The sequence below is a fragment of the Myotis davidii genome, unplaced genomic scaffold (assembly GCF_000327345.1).
Source record: "Myotis davidii unplaced genomic scaffold, ASM32734v1 scaffold265, whole genome shotgun sequence".
Lineage (NCBI taxonomy): Eukaryota > Metazoa > Chordata > Mammalia > Chiroptera > Vespertilionidae > Myotis > Myotis davidii.
Window position 1 is genome coordinate 3,904,381 of NW_006296627.1, and position 15,119 is coordinate 3,919,499.

Below are 15,119 nucleotides of genomic sequence, written 5' to 3' on the forward strand. Positions count from 1 at the left end.
GGCACCGAGTCTGGCTAGAAGTCCCAAGGCCGAGGCCGGGATTTGAACCCAAGTAACATGGCTCCAGAGCCTATTCTCTTGGGATAAAGAGTGGCTTAGAAAAGGGGACTCTGGCCGAAACCGGTTTGGCTCAGTGGATAGAGCATCGGCTTGCGGACTGAGGGGTCCCAGGTTCGATTCCAGCCAAGGGCATGTATCTGGGTTGCAAGCACATCCCCAGTGGGGGATGTGCAGGAGGCAGCTGATCGATGTTTCTAACTCTCTATCTCTCTCCCTTCCTCTCTGTAAAAAATCAATAAAATATATTAAAGAAAAGAAAAGGGGACTCTGGAGGCGTGTGGACAGGTGGGGACTGTACTAATGAGGGAAGTGAAGGCCTTGCATCCCAGCAAAAGATAACGCAAACGTCACTAATACTGCCACTGGGATGCAAACTTGCTGCCATAGTTAATCTGTTTTTCTTTTTTAATTTACTTTTCAATTACAGTTTACATTCAGTGTTGTTCTGTATTGTTGGCTATAGGTCCTGTGCTGTACTCTACATCTTTGTGGCTATTCTGCAACTACCAATTTGTACTGTTTAATCCTTTCACCTTTTCACGTAGCCCCCCAACATTCCTCCCCTCTGACGGCTGTCAGTTCGTTCTCTGTGTCTATGAGTCTGTTTCTACTTTGTTTATTTTGTTCATTAGATTCCACATATAAGTGAAATCATATGATATTTGACTTACTTTGACTGGCTTAATTTCACTTAGCATAATACCCTCTAGGTCCATCCAAGACATTGTTACTCTTTAATTAGTGCCCCCATGAAGGAAGTAGAGTGGACGGAGAGACAGACTCAGGCCATCTAAGTAATGTGACCAAGGTCACTGAGACAGAACTAGAGTTTTGTGTCCTGTCGCCTGGTCCAGGGATCCTTTCACGCCATCTCCAGCTTACCTTTGAGGATAATGACACTGAAGCTGGCAATGGCAGCAGAGGTGGGGCTGGAGGTCATGTGATGACTGGTTCTGGTGATCATAGAAATGATAATGGTTGGTTCAGGTGATGTAGGTGGTGGGTGGTGGGAGGTGCTGGTGGTGGTGGCATTAATGATGGCGGGAAGAGTAATGGGGACATTGCAGGGACAGTGCTGGTGATGTCAGGTCTGGAGGCACCACCACAGCAGTGTCTGTACCCTTCTCCCAAGCTAAACTGCCCACCACCTCCTCCTTCCCTAGCACTTCCCTGAGCACCTGGACCACTTTGCGGAGAACATGGAGGACTTCTCCAACGACCTGTTCAGCAGCTTCTTTGATGACCCGGTGCTGGATGAGAAGAGCCCTCTACTGGACATGGAACTGGACTCCCCCACGCCAGGCATCCAGGCCGAGCACAGCTACTCCCTGAGCGGTGACTCTGCACCCCAGAGCCCCCTGGTGCCCATCAAGATAGAGGACACCACCCAAGGTAAGAAGGGGGGGAGGGCCCAGTGTCCTCCCACATGCACATCAGGCCCAGGAGGGAAGGAAGCTTTTGCAGGGCCACAGGGGGCACTGGAGGCTGAGGCTCCCAGAGGCTCTGGGAGGAGGCACCCACAAATACCCCTCAGGGAGGCTGCCCACTTTTAGTACGGAAGGGAGGGTTCTCTAAAGCGCCCCTCTCCCCCTGCCTTGCTTTTTAGCAAAGGGCCCTTTGAGTCTTTTCTCTCAGGTTCAACATTCGAGAACTCCAGACTGTTGCCCACCTAGAAATGGCCTTTGGGCATTTCCTCAACCCATCTGGCCCCATGGTATCTGGCTGGGTGATCATGGACACATCTCCTGGCTTCTATGAGCCCAGGGTCTTCATCTACCAATGGGAACAGCAGTAAACATTTCTACAGCCCTCTCCAGTTTACCAAGTGCTCTCATGTTCATGTTCTCATTTATTTCTCACGACTCAGAGGTGCGGAAGGAATCACTTTTATCATAATCCTATTTGACCGGTAAGGACAATGAGCCTTCAGGAGAGCTGAGTTGTTTAAGTCACAAACGGTAAAATGCAGGTTAGGGACTTGGAAGGAAGCAAGCCCGCTGATTCTAAGCCTCGCAGCCTCGCCGCCACCACATTTGCCAGCCTCAAGGGGGCAGCAAGGAGTACTGGGTTTGGAACCAAACATCCTGATGCTTCCACCAGCTGCTGTGTGGTCTTAGGCAAGTTTCTTAACCTCTCTGGGCTTCTGTTTCTTCAATTATAAAATGAAGATACTCTGTGGCTTGACATGGAATTCTGGACAAGATTTAAAATCCCAGCACATAATATATATCAACTAGAGGCCTGATGCATGAAATTCGTGCAAGGGGCGTGGCCCCCATACCGCAGCAGCAGCCTCTGCCTCGGCCTCCACAGCACCGCAACTTAGTCTGGAAGGTTGTCCAGAAGGTTGTCTGGAAGGTCGTCCGGAAGGTCATCTGGTCTAATTAGCATATTACACTTTTATTATTATAGACTAGAGGCCCAGTGCACGAAATTGTGTGCGGGTAGGGTCCCTACGCCTAGCCTGCGATCAGGGACACATTCTTCCCATTTGCCAGTCCCCAGTCCCATCCTGCTGCCAACACACACCCCGGTTCCCCATTCGCCATCAGGCGATCTATCAGAGCCTGCAGGCCGGAGGAGGGACCAAGAGGTCTGCCTTCCACCCACTTGCCAGTTCCCAGTCCTGCCCCACTGCCACCCACCCCAGTTCCCCGTGGTTCCCCATTGGCCGTCCAGCGATCAGAGCCTGTAGGTTGGAGAGGAGGGACCGAGAGGTGGTCAATGCACCTCATAGCGACTGGTCGATCAGTCGTTCTGGTCGTTACCCCGTTATGGTCGCTGGCCTTTTATTATATAAGATAATCACTGGCTATTTTCACTGTGCCTCTAAAAGTCCTCTTGATACTGTCGTGGTTCTTATTCCTTTCCCCTCAGGACAATGGTCTTGAATGCTTTTCTTAATATTCTCATCTATTAAATGGGAAAAATAGTGGTGTCTGTCCCATAGAATTTGGGGGAGGAATAAATGAGCTCATCTGTGTCAAGGGCTTAGAGCTGTGCTCAGTGCAGAAGGTGTGAGGTGCTTCTTAGGGTCTTAAAGGTTCCCTAGGGGCAGAGACAGACTTGTGTACCACCCACCCACCCCCACCCTAGCCCTGAGTGCAGGGACATCTCTTGAGGTTTTAAGTGGCTCCAGGGCTGTGGTTACTGAGGTCCCAGCTTCCCTCCGAGCCCTGGCCACAGGGAAGAACTCTGAGGTCACTCAAGGAGGCCTCGGGCACAGCCTGGGGAAGGGCAGGGTGTGGGATGGGCACCCTCCCATGGCAGGCTCTCCCTCCACCCCCACATGCCCAGCCCAGCAACTCCCTGAACACCCCCAATCTATTTTTAGAGTAATTTATTTGTGGGCCCTTTGCAGGGGGCAGTTTCCCGGAGGCCAGCGGGCTAGGCTGGCCCTGTAATTTGGGAAGATTGTGGGTGTTCCTGGAGCCAGGGGCAGCCTGTGGCCCAGAGCTGGGGCTCTCCGGCTCCCAGAGGGTGGGGCCTGGCCTCTGAGGTGGGATCAGGCAGCCGTTGACCCCTCTCCCCACCCACAGTGGGTCCCAAGGCCAGAGTCCCCTCTAGTCCTTCCTTTGCAAGCTGGCCGCCCAGACCCCTGCCTCTCAGTGCTTCTCTGACTTCCAGGTGGGGCCAGCCTGAGCTGGGGTGGAGGACTGTGGGCGCCCAGCAGGAAGAGGGGTGATGCCTGCCATCCCTGTGGCCCAGGTGAGGTCAGGAGGCCCCCTAGATAGGCAGGAGGTTCATGCTACCGGGGAGACCTGAGCATCATCCCTCACCCCCCACCTGCCCCCAGTCACAGGTCCGGTGACTACTTCCTTCTGAAAACGTCTCCCGTGTGCTCCGTCCTCTCCATCCCCACGGCCACTGCCTCTGCTCAGGCCTTGTCCTCTCTCGCTGGACCATTCCAACAGACTCCCGCGGTGTCCCTGCCTCTAACTTGCCTGCCCCAGGCCAGTCTTCACCCAGAGGCAGAGTGACCTTTTTTAACGTCACAAATCTGAACATACTTAGAACTCTTCAGTGCCCCCTCATTGCCTTTAGGACAGTGGTTCTCAACTTTGGCTGCACGTTAGAATCACCTGGGAATCTTTTTAAAATCCTGATTTCTGGGCCTCATCCTCCAGAAATTCTGTTTCTTTGTTACTAATGTTGTGGCCCCACCCCATCACAAAGAAACAGAATTTCCGGAGGGTGAGGCCCAGAAATCAGGATTTTAAAAAGATGCCCAGGCCATTCTAACGTGCAGCCAAGGTTGAGAACCACTGCTTCAGGACAAAGTCACAGCTCTGAGCGCAGCCTCCCAGCCCTGCCGGCCTCTCCGGCCCCATTTCCTTTCCTTTTCATTCCAACTGCTTGTGACCTTCACTAGATGCCCAGAACCTAGCACCGTGCTCAGCAAATCTTTACTGAATAACAATAATTATATGAACAATAGTACCATTTATTGGGCATTTATTTACTTCTTAACAGACACTTTTATAGATGAGAAAACTAAGGCTCAGAGAGGTTAAACAACTTGCCTAAGGTCACACAGCCAGTCAGGAGGGCTTCTGGCCTGTTGTCCAAGCCCAGTCTATTAGCTGCTGAATGAAGAAGGTGCCCCCACGTCTTCTGGCTCCCCGTGGATAGGAGGGGGGCCGAGCCCTGTGCTCCGGGAGCCCCCTGAGCCTGGGTCCTGCCCCTTTCCCCAGATGTGGAACATGGAGCCTGGGTGCTGGGACACAAATTGTGCTCCGTCATGGTGAAGCAGGAGCAGAGCCTGGAGCTGCCTGTGGACCCACTGGCCGCCTCCTCAGCCATGGCTGCCGCTGCTGCCATGGCCACCACCCCGCTGCTGGGCCTCAGCCCGCTGTCCAGGCTGCCTGTCCCCCACCAGGTGAGCCTGGGGACTGTTTTGTACGGGCTGAGGGAGGGGCAAAGGGTGTGGGGGGATCTGTGTGAGCAGAAGTGTCCAAAGCCCTGTGCACCCAGGGTTCTATGAACAGGGAGCAACGTGACCCTTAGGACCAAGGGCTGGAACTCCCAGACGGGCCTCCGCCTCCCCCTTGGGCCGCCACGCACCATCTAGAATGCGCTCAGGCCATCGAGCCCTCACTGTGAGCTGGGGCCCTCACCGTGTGTGGGCAAGGCTTACAGGACGCAGGCAGGGCTGGCGTTGGGCCGCGTCCAGCGTCCCAGAGATGGAGACAGCCGGGCCACTTAATTTTCTCAAAGCGTCAGCATTTTAAAAAAAGGAAGGCGAGCATGGAAATATAAAACTTGTACTGTCTTTCAGTTGTTTACATTCATGAGATTAATATCTTCAACCCACATTCTCATACTACCCCCACGCCCTACGAGTGCAGATATAACATCATTGGCTATAGGTCCAAGAGGATATCTGAAAACCCTTCTGAGACTGTGCGGCCCAGAGCCCAGGCCCCTGGGGGAGGCCCTGCCTGGGTCCAACTTGGCTCTCGCTAGTGCTCTGGGCACATGCCACTCCCTTCTCTATAAAATAGGAGTGTGAGCTACCAGGTACCTCTAGGACAGTGGTTCTCAACCTTCCTAATGCCACGACCCTTTAATACAGCTCCTCGTGTTGTGGTGACCCCCAATTTCATTGTTACAAATTGAACATAATGAAAGCACAGTGATTAATCACAAAAATGATATGTAATTATATATGTGTTTTCCGATGGTCTTAGGTGACCCCTGTGAAAGGGTCGTTCGACCCCCAAAGGGGTGGCGACCCATAGGTGGAGAACCGCTGCTCTAGGAGCTTCTGTCCCTGGGTCGTCTTAAATCCTTAGTCTGGATCGGGCCAGTCCTGCCCCCTGCTGGCCACACAGCTCAACTGATCAGAATGTGACCACAGGCAGACCTCTCAACCCCTCCCAAACCCTCCACTGTCCACCAGGATCAAGGGTTGGCTGCAGATGTGGAGGATCTTTTTTTTTTTCTTAAATATATATTTTTATTGATTTCAGAGAGGAAGGGAGAGGGACAGAGAGATAGAAATATCCATGATGAGAATCATTGATTGGCTGCCTCCTCCACGCCCTCTACTGGGGATTGAGCCCGCAACTCTGGCATGTGCCCTTGACCGGAATCAAATCTGGGACCCCTCAGTCCAAGCCAATATTCTATCCACTGAGCCGAACCAGCTAGGACTGGAGGATCTTTTTTTTTATGTATGTTTTTATTGATTTTTTATAGAAAGAGGTATAGAGAGATAGAAATATCAATGAGACAACATTGATCAGCTGCCTCCTGCATGCCCACCAGTTGGGGCTTGAACCTGAATACCTGTGACATCTTGGTTCATGAATCCATGTTCAACCACTGAGCCACACCAGCTAAGCATGGAGGATCTTTTGTGATCAGATCCAAGACTGGCTCCACAACACCTCGGGCCTTGCCAAAGCAGGGAGGGAAGGCAGGACTGCAGCAGCAGCCAGAGGTGGGGCGTGTGCCTCAGAGAAGGACACTGAGACTCAAAGGGTTAGGCAGCTTTCCCCAATCCACACAGTCACAAACAGAGGAGCTGCACCCCCAGCTCAGAGGCCAGACCTGAAACCCACACCTTTACTCCAGTGAGGTCACAACACCCCAGCGGAGGCAAAAGAACCAGGAGTTGGTGAAGTGCCCTCACCCTTCTGCATCGCAGTCCCCTCATCTGCCACTTGAGGGCTGAGCTGGGATAGAGACACGAGGGAACCTACCAGGCCCCCTCCCCCCAACTTGAACCTTCTATGATTCTTACTCATCTGCCTAAACTTGGGATTCTGTGTCCCACCCACAATATCATGGCCTCTCTCTGCTGGCCGCAGACCAAGGGAAAAGGTGGTTCTGAAATCCAGCACCCAACACAGCGCCTTCCTCAAAGAGAACACCACTCCCGTGCGTGCTGACAGCCATGTGTAGGAAGCCACGCATGGTCCTGAAATCCTATCTGGAACAGCAAGTTGGAATATAAAGAAATAGGAATGCATGTTTGTTTAAAGTGTAAATCAAGCCCTAACTGGTTTGGCTCAGTGGATAGAGCATTGGCCTGCAGACTGAAGGGTCCCAGGTTCGATTCCGGTCAAGGGCATGTACCTTGGTTGCGGGCACATCCCCAGTGGGAGGCATGCAGGAGGCAGCTGATCGATGTTTCTCTCTCATCGATGTTTCTGACTCTCTAGGCCTCTCCCTTCCTCTCTGTAAAAAATCAATAAAATATATTTTTAAAAATAAATAAATAAATAAAGTGTACATCGAATTCTGTCAGTCCCTTGCTTAAAACCCGTTAGGGGCTCCTCACTGCTTCAAATTCTTTTGTCTGGATTCCGCTCCCACCCCCACCCCACTCCGATCTTCTGGTCTTATTTCCTACCCCTCCATCCCAACACACATTCCTACCCACTGGACACCCTGAATACCCTTAATCCATGCTTATCCCTCCGCTTGGCTGAGTGGCTCCTCCACGCACAGGAACTTGCCTCTACTCCCTCTGGGCTGTGCCCAGAACTCTAAGCCCAGCCACCTCCCCAGTTCTGCAGGGCAGACCACCAGCCTCAGGAAGGGAGATGGGTGGGTGGCAGGGTGGGGACAGCCGCAGGGGCAGCTGATGGAGCTGGACCTGTCTCTTCCTCAGGCCCCGGGAGAGATGACTCAGCTGCCCACGATCAAAGCAGAGCCCCAGGAGGTGAACCAGTTCCTCAAAGTGACACCAGGTAAGTGTGTCCAGGGACGGACCCTTCCTCTCCAGGCCTGGGCAGACAGCACCCCTACCACCTTGGTCCAGCCACCCGCCTCCCTCAACAACCCCCCTTCCCCATAATATCCTCTCCTCCATGCTTGGCCCACCCCCCACCCATCAGTCCCCTTCTTACCCAGCCTCTGGCTGTCAGCCCTGCTATCTGCACCCTCACACCTTCTCACTAATCCCCTGCCATTCACTCACCTACCCATGTGTCTATCTGTCCGTCCATCCATCCAACTCTCCATAAATCCGGGCATCTGTGCTGCCCAGGCTTCCTCCTGGCCACCTGCAGAGTGTCAGTCTTCCTGGTGCTGGGGCCACAGAGGGACAGTGTGGAGGGAGGCTGGGAAGAGCAGTGCACCTGGCTGGTCAGCTGAAAGCCCAATGCCTGCTGCCTCGTTACCCTGAAGTCAGAAATGGAAACCCTGGGGTAGTTATAGCTAAACACTGGGGTGGGAGGGAGGAAGGGCAGACTCCAGCCACCTGCTGGAGTTGTCGAACTAGGGGCTCAAACACCCTGAAGCTGGGGATGGGGGAGGGCCTCCAAGAATCCAGCCTCACCAAGGATGAGGCTCAAAGGAGCCAGGCCTCTGGTGGCAGAGATGAGGTGGCGCCCAGGGATCAGCTCCTGGGATGTCAGCTCCCATCTCTCTGACACCACAGAGGGGCTTTGGATGCTGCAACTGGTCAGGCCCCAGCACTATTGGCCACAGCATCAGGGCTGGCTGAGGCCCACACTCTGCTGAACTCTGAGGTCCCAGCAGAGCGGAGTGCACCCCTGCTAACCCGCTTCCCCCACTCTCCCCAGAGGACCTGGTGCAGATGCCTCCGACGCCGCCCAGCAGCCATGGAAGCGACAGTGACGGCTCCCAGAGTCCCCACTCTCTGCCCCCTTCCAGCCCTGTCCGGCCCATGGCCCGCTCCTCCACGGCCATCTCCACCTCCCCCCTCCTCACGGCCCCTCATGTAAGCCGCCGGGAGTGGTCTGGGGCAAATAATTGGGTAAATCCACTCTGGCACACCTGCAGTGGGGAAAGGTTTAGGGAGCCCCAACCTGATCCCGTCCCCATCAGAATTCAGTGAGGTGCCTGGCTGGCAGATGGGAGTGAGAATCTTTTAGTCCTGCCTCGTGGTGAATAGGAAATAGGCAGGGAGGTCCAAGAGGCCTGCCGAACCCACAGTGTGCAGAGCCAGGACTAGAACTGACGTTCCTAACCTCCCTGTGTGGGGAGCAGTGCTCAGGAGGCCCAGAGTAGCCAGGAAACTGGAGCTGGACCCTGAGCCCTGGGATGGGTGTGGAACCTTCCAAGCCGAGACTATAGGGATATGAAGGGGGTGCCATTTGGGGGGCCCTGAACAAGTAGGTTCTGAGTCTACGAATTTGAGGGTGGGATCTAAGGAGCCCCCCAACAATGTACCGAGTGCCTAATATGCTGGGCTCCCAGCACCATCCTAAGCATTTGATACATATCATTGGATTTAATTCAGCTCCACCCCATTTCTTAACAATATTTATTTATTTATTTATTTATTTATTTATTTATTTATTTATTTAAGAGAGGCAGGGAGAGGGAGAGAGAGAGAAAGAAACATCAATGATGCGAGAGAATCATTGATCAGCTGCCTCCTGCAGGTCCCACACTGGGGATTGAGCCCGCAAGCCAGGCACATGCCCTGACGGAGAATCAAACCCCAACCTCCAGGTTCATAGGTCAACACTCAGCCACTGAGCCACCCCGGCTGGGCTCTGCCCCTTTTTAGATGAGGTGTGAGGCTCGGGGAGTTGAGTGCTTTGCCCAGGTCACACACAGAATAAACAGCAGAGCTTGAACTTGGACCCAGGGCTATCTGGTTCTAACCATCATGTCCTATTTCCCACAGAAACTACAGGGGACTTCAGGGCCACTGCTCCTGACAGAGGAGGAGAAGCGCACCCTGATTGCTGAGGGCTACCCCATCCCCACAAAACTCCCCCTCACGAAAGCCGAGGAGAAGGCCTTGAAGAGGGTCCGGAGGAAAATCAAGAACAAGGTAAAGCAAGAGCTGGATCCCTGCCCTGGCGCTTCCTTGGTGGGTGGGGGTCTCTGATCCCCTGGTGATGCCAGCTCTGAAAGTGGGGGTCCCGGGAAGTGGATTTATGGCCATGGTAACCCCTCTTTTGGGGGCTTCCCCCTCTAGATCTCGGCCCAGGAGAGCCGCCGTAAGAAGAAGGAATACGTGGAGTGTCTAGAAAAGAAGTAAGGGTCCTGTGTGGAGAGGGGGGCCTGGGTCACAGGGCTCCAGGGGCAGGAGGCACAGGGGCTGAGATGCTGGTGGGCAGGACTAGGGGGGGCAGCAGCAACTCTGGGGCTGCCCCTGAGCCTGTGCCTGCTTGGCCCCACAGGGTGGAGACATTTACATCAGAGAACAACGAACTGTGGAAGAAGGTAGAGACCCTGGAGAATGCCAACAGGTGGGTGCTGCCACCTGCATCCCGCACTGCCCCTGCCCTCTGCAGAGGAGCGGTAACTGAGTTCAGGATGAACCCCAGAAACAGGAACCCTGCAGCCCAGGGCGCCAGCTTCCCATCCTTCTTCATCCCCACACAGCTCTACACACGTGACAGACTGATGAGAAGCTTTAAAGGAGATGGTACAGAGCAGAGGTTTTCAGAGCGTGGCTTCTCAGACCACCACCAGCAGCCTCCCCGCGAACCTGTTAGAAATGCTCATTATTTTCAGGCCTCGCACCAGGGCTACTGAGGCAGGAACTCCAGGGAGGGGGCTCAGCAATTTATGTTTTAGTTAGCACTGCAGGCAATTTGATGCACCCTAGGGTTAGAACCCCTGGCATAGGTGCTTGCCACTCAGAGCGAGTTTCTCAAACAGCAGCAGCAGCACCCAGGAGCTCGGACGGAATGCAGAATCTCAGGACTCTCCCAGATCCACTGAGTCAGAATTGCATTTCCGCAAGCCCGTTGGGTGACTCCCATGCACAACGAAGCTTTAAGAAACACCAGGGTACGCCTGGCCTGAAGGAGCTACATAAAGTCGCAGCTCTGGATTCGTATTCCACTCCGCTGTTTTGGCGACGGGGCCCAGCTTCTTTGTCTACATGGAGATGACAGAAGCACCATCTCACAGGATGTGTGTCATGATTCGATAAGATGGTGCAACTAAAGAGCCCAGCACTGTGCTTGGCATTTAAGGATGCTCAATTCATGTTAGTTTTTCTTTTTTCTTGCTATATTGTTTTTATTCTGAATTCTTGATAGTGCCCAGCCATGAGTGCACAGTAGGTCTTCAATGATCATTTGGTGGGATTAATTAAAATAAATAGACAACAGCCTGGCTGGTGTGGCTCAGTGGTTGAGCGTCAACCTATGAACCAAAAGGTCACGGTTTGATTTCTGGTCAGGGCACAGGATTGAGGGCTGGATCCCCAGTGTGGAGCACACAGGAGGCAGCTGATCGATGTTTCTCTCTCATCGATGTTTCTAACTCTCTCTCCCTCTTCCTTCCTTTCTGTATAAAAAGTCAATAAAATATATTTTTTTAAAAAATAAAAAATAATAAATAAAATGAAAACACCAGCTGGTATGTAGCAGGTGCTCAACAGAAGGCTTTTCCCTTCTTTCCTTCCTTCTCTCCCAGCTTCCCCAGCAGGATCCAGCCACTCCCCTGATTGGTCTGGAGAATGCCTTCCCTCAGGGAAGGGGAACGGGGAACCATCACCCCTCACTCCACCTCTGGCCCAGATTCCTCTCTGGCCAGGCCCTCGGTGTTATTTCGCCACCTGCTGGACATTATTTGAACTGCAACCCCCTCTGCCAGGCTGGGTGGAGGAAAGAGATGATTAAATGTTTGTTCTCCAAGCATGGGCAGAGCACCCGCTGTGTGTATGTAGCCAGAGGATTCCACACCCGGTGGGACCCAGTCCTTACCCTCCGGGAGCCCACCGTTAACTGAGGAGGCTGACATCGAAATCCATAAATACACGTGTTACAGGTGCAGTGATCAATGTAGAAACAGCAATAAAAATTTTGAAAATGGTAGTTACCATTTGCTGGACACTCACTATGTACCAGACAGCTGGCAGAATGGGTTGTGGGGTGCTGCGGCTGCCGTAGGGCCCAGGTGGGACGGCCTTCCTCCGACCCCCACTTTGGCCAGGAGCATCACAGGGCTCCCCTGAGCTCTCCCAGGGTGACCCAGCTACCCACCAGGAGGCAGGCCCAGGTTCCCGAGCGACACCGCAGAGGGGCAAGCGGGAGGCGACCTCTTCTGTCTTGACTGAAGTGGACACCTGGGCGGGGGAGCCAGGTCTGGAGCCAGCCCAGGTGGGCGCTGGAGAGCAGGAGGCAGAGATGCCCGCTGGGTCAGGGCCTCTGTGACCGCTGTGTCCCCCTCAGGACCCTGCTTCAGCAGCTGCAGAAGCTCCAGACGCTGGTCACCAACAAGATCTCCAGGCCGTACAAGATGGCAGCCACCCAGACCGGGACCTGCCTCATGGTAGGTCTGCTCCCTCCTACCGGCCTCCGGAGGGCGTCTTCCCGGGTGGCTTCCTAGGGGGGTGGGCAGACCTTGGGAGGATTGGCAATGTGATGGGCAACATCGCCAAGGTACCCCATCCCAGTGCCCAGTGACCTCTTTCACCAAGTTCCCTGAACCTTCTAGAACAGTGGTTCTCAACCTTCTGGCCCTTTAAATACAGGTCCTCATGTTGTGACCCAACCATAAAATTATTTTTGTTGCTACTTCATAACTGTCATGTTGCTACTGTTATGAATCGTCATGTAAATATCTGATATGCAGGATGGTCTTAGGCGACCCCTGTGAAAGGGTCCTCCGACCGCCAAAGGGGTCATGACCCACAGGTTGAGAACCGCTGTTCTAGAGCGTGGCCTTCCCTGGCGAGTCCTAACAGTGTGGCTGTGCAGGGACTCCCGTGAGCCCCGCTGCGGGGTGGCAAGGCAAATGCCACACCCTGTGGAGGGAAGGGCTGGGGGAGACACTCGGACCTGTGGACTTGGTTCTTTCCGGAATGAATGGTGGCAAGAAGGCCAAGCAGATCTCTGAAAACCCAAAAGAGTGCCCAGGGTGTGGCTCAGGCCTCTGCTTGTCCCTCTTCCACCCTCTCCTGGACCTGTCCGCCCAGACACTGTCCAGGGCATCCCCTCTGGGATCTGGGCTGCCAGGTGGCAGGCCCATGTGTGGGCAGGGGTTAGTGTGCGCCTCGTGCCTCCTGGCTCCTCCTGCTGGGAAGCTGCCGTGGTACTGTGTCCCCTCCCTTGTCCCAGCCCAGATGCCTCTTCTTCCTTACTGATTCCTCCACCCTGGAGGTGATAACCCCATGGGCCACCTCCCTCTTTCTCCCAGCACGGCCTGGGCTGAGATGGCCTGAGCAGCCTCCTCCACCTTCTCCAGAGAGGGCGGGACACCCCACATCTAGTGGGGTTGCTGGCTCTGGGAGCTGCTTTCTTAGAGAAATACTGAGCCTTTTGCAGCCATTGGTGTTGGGGCAGGAGGCCTGGGAGAGGCCAGGGTTGCAGCCCCTCCCTGCCCTTGATCTGACCACTACTCTCTCTCTACTACCAGGTGGCGGCCTTGTGCTTTGTTCTGGTGCTGGGCTCCCTCGTGCCCTGCCTCCCCGAGTTCTCCTCCGGCTCCCAGACTGTGAAGGAAGACCCCATGGCCACTGACAGCGTCTACACAGCCAGTCAGAGTGAGTGCCCTGAGCCAGGCTGCCCTTCCCCAGCCCCAACTTCTGGGCAGAAGCCAGGCACAGGGAGGAGCCAAGTTTTGGGTTGGCATCATCTCACTCTACGTTCTCTTTTTACAGATGGGAAATGGGGGCTCAAAAGGGTTATGATTTGTTCAATGTTAGTTGTGGAATTGGGGTTACAATGCAGACCCCCTGATTCCCAGCCTATCCAGAATTGGCCGGGGGGGTCAGTATAGGGCCGTGGTCGGCAAACTGCGGCTCGCGAGCCACATGTGGCTCTTTGGCCCCTTGAGTGTGGCTCTTCCTAAGCCTTAGGAGTACCCTAATTAAGTTAATAATAATGTGCCTACCTATATAGTTTAAGTTTAAAAAATTTGGCTCTCAAAAGAAATTTCAATCGTTGTACTGTTGATATTTGGCTCTGTTGACTAATGAGTTTGCCAACCACTGGTTGAGGGGATAACAGAAATGCTCCCACCTTTGCCCCCATGTATTATGTGCCAGTGGGTTATGGGGCCTCCCCTAAGCACAATCGGTATTTCACGACTGGGACAGCAAATGAGTTTGAGCTCACGGGTCATTTCCAGGAAGATGGTGGCTGCCTGAAGCTCTGTGTTAAGAAGGATTCTGAGGCACCACTCAGAGCAACAGGAAGGAGTGCCAGGGCCCGTTGGTGATGTCTACCATGGGCAGCAGAGGGGCAGTGGTGGTGTGGGCTCAGGTATTTACCGTCCCATGGGGGATTGTGATGTACAGTGGTTAAGAGTATGGAGCCTCAGAGTCCGTCACACCTGCCTCTGCCACTGCGTGACCTTGGCCTGTGCCTTACGCTCTCCAGGCTTTGGAGATGCTACTCCACTTGGAAATGGGAGTTACTGTTCCGCACACACTGCGCAGGGTCGATGTGAAGATTAAATGACGTGGTGTACGAACGCTCTCAACAGATACAACGCATGGGTGGCAAGGGGAGAGCTAGTCTAGAGCGCAGCAAGGAGAGCATGGGCTTCCCCAGGCAGAAGATACTGCAGGAAGACCTGCAGAGGGACTTCCCAGCCGGGTTTCATCCCTTACCAGGAACAAGTCATTGGGCAGGGCAGGAGGAGGAAGAGGAACCAGATGGGCAAGCCGAGAGCCAGGAGCTGGGGAGAGCGAGTTTCCAGAAGGAGAGATATATCAGGGAGGATGAGGCAGGCCTGTGCGGCCTTGAGGGGAGGAAATGGCAGGCCGGTCAGGGAAGTGCTGGGGGAAGAGGAAGTGGAGGCGGGGAGTGAGAACCACTCCCTGGACATGTGCTATGTGGCTGGGCCTGAGAAGAAGAGAGCAAGACAGTGACTAAGGGGGTATAGGTCTGGAGAGCCACATGTTGTTTTTCCAAGGCCAGAGGGGCCCTGGTGTATTTGGCGGTAGAGGAAGCCAGAACAGAGGAAGGAATGGAAGTGGGGGGCGGGGGGGCGGGGGTAACAGTGTTGATGAAGGAAACCAGAGTCGGAGGAGGCGGAGAAGGAATGTGAGTGAGTGAATGCAGGGGTGCAGGTCTGGACATCTGGGGTAGGGGGCGCTCTGGAGCAGGCTGGCGCGCAGAGCTGGGCGTGCACCATTCCAGAGGGCGCCTTTTGCGTAGGTGAGC

At 54.2% G+C, this 15,119-nt stretch overlaps 1 protein-coding gene across 1 annotated transcript in view; it reads left to right on the forward strand.

Annotated features, from left to right (window-relative positions):
- The first annotated feature begins 1,228 nt into the window (after positions 1-1,228).
- Positions 1,229-15,119, forward strand: part of CREB3L1 (cAMP responsive element binding protein 3-like 1) — a 19,129-nt gene continuing 5,238 nt past the window's right edge. The window contains exons 1-9 of the mRNA XM_015569527.1: positions 1,229-1,452; positions 4,755-4,939; positions 7,682-7,760; positions 8,598-8,755; positions 9,671-9,820; positions 9,968-10,026; positions 10,173-10,241; positions 12,180-12,279; positions 13,366-13,492. Coding sequence (XP_015425013.1) covers positions 1,260-1,452; positions 4,755-4,939; positions 7,682-7,760; positions 8,598-8,755; positions 9,671-9,820; positions 9,968-10,026; positions 10,173-10,241; positions 12,180-12,279; positions 13,366-13,492 — 1,120 coding nt within the window. The 5' untranslated portion in view covers positions 1,229-1,259. The remainder of the gene's footprint in view (positions 1,453-4,754; positions 4,940-7,681; positions 7,761-8,597; positions 8,756-9,670; positions 9,821-9,967; positions 10,027-10,172; positions 10,242-12,179; positions 12,280-13,365; positions 13,493-15,119) is intronic.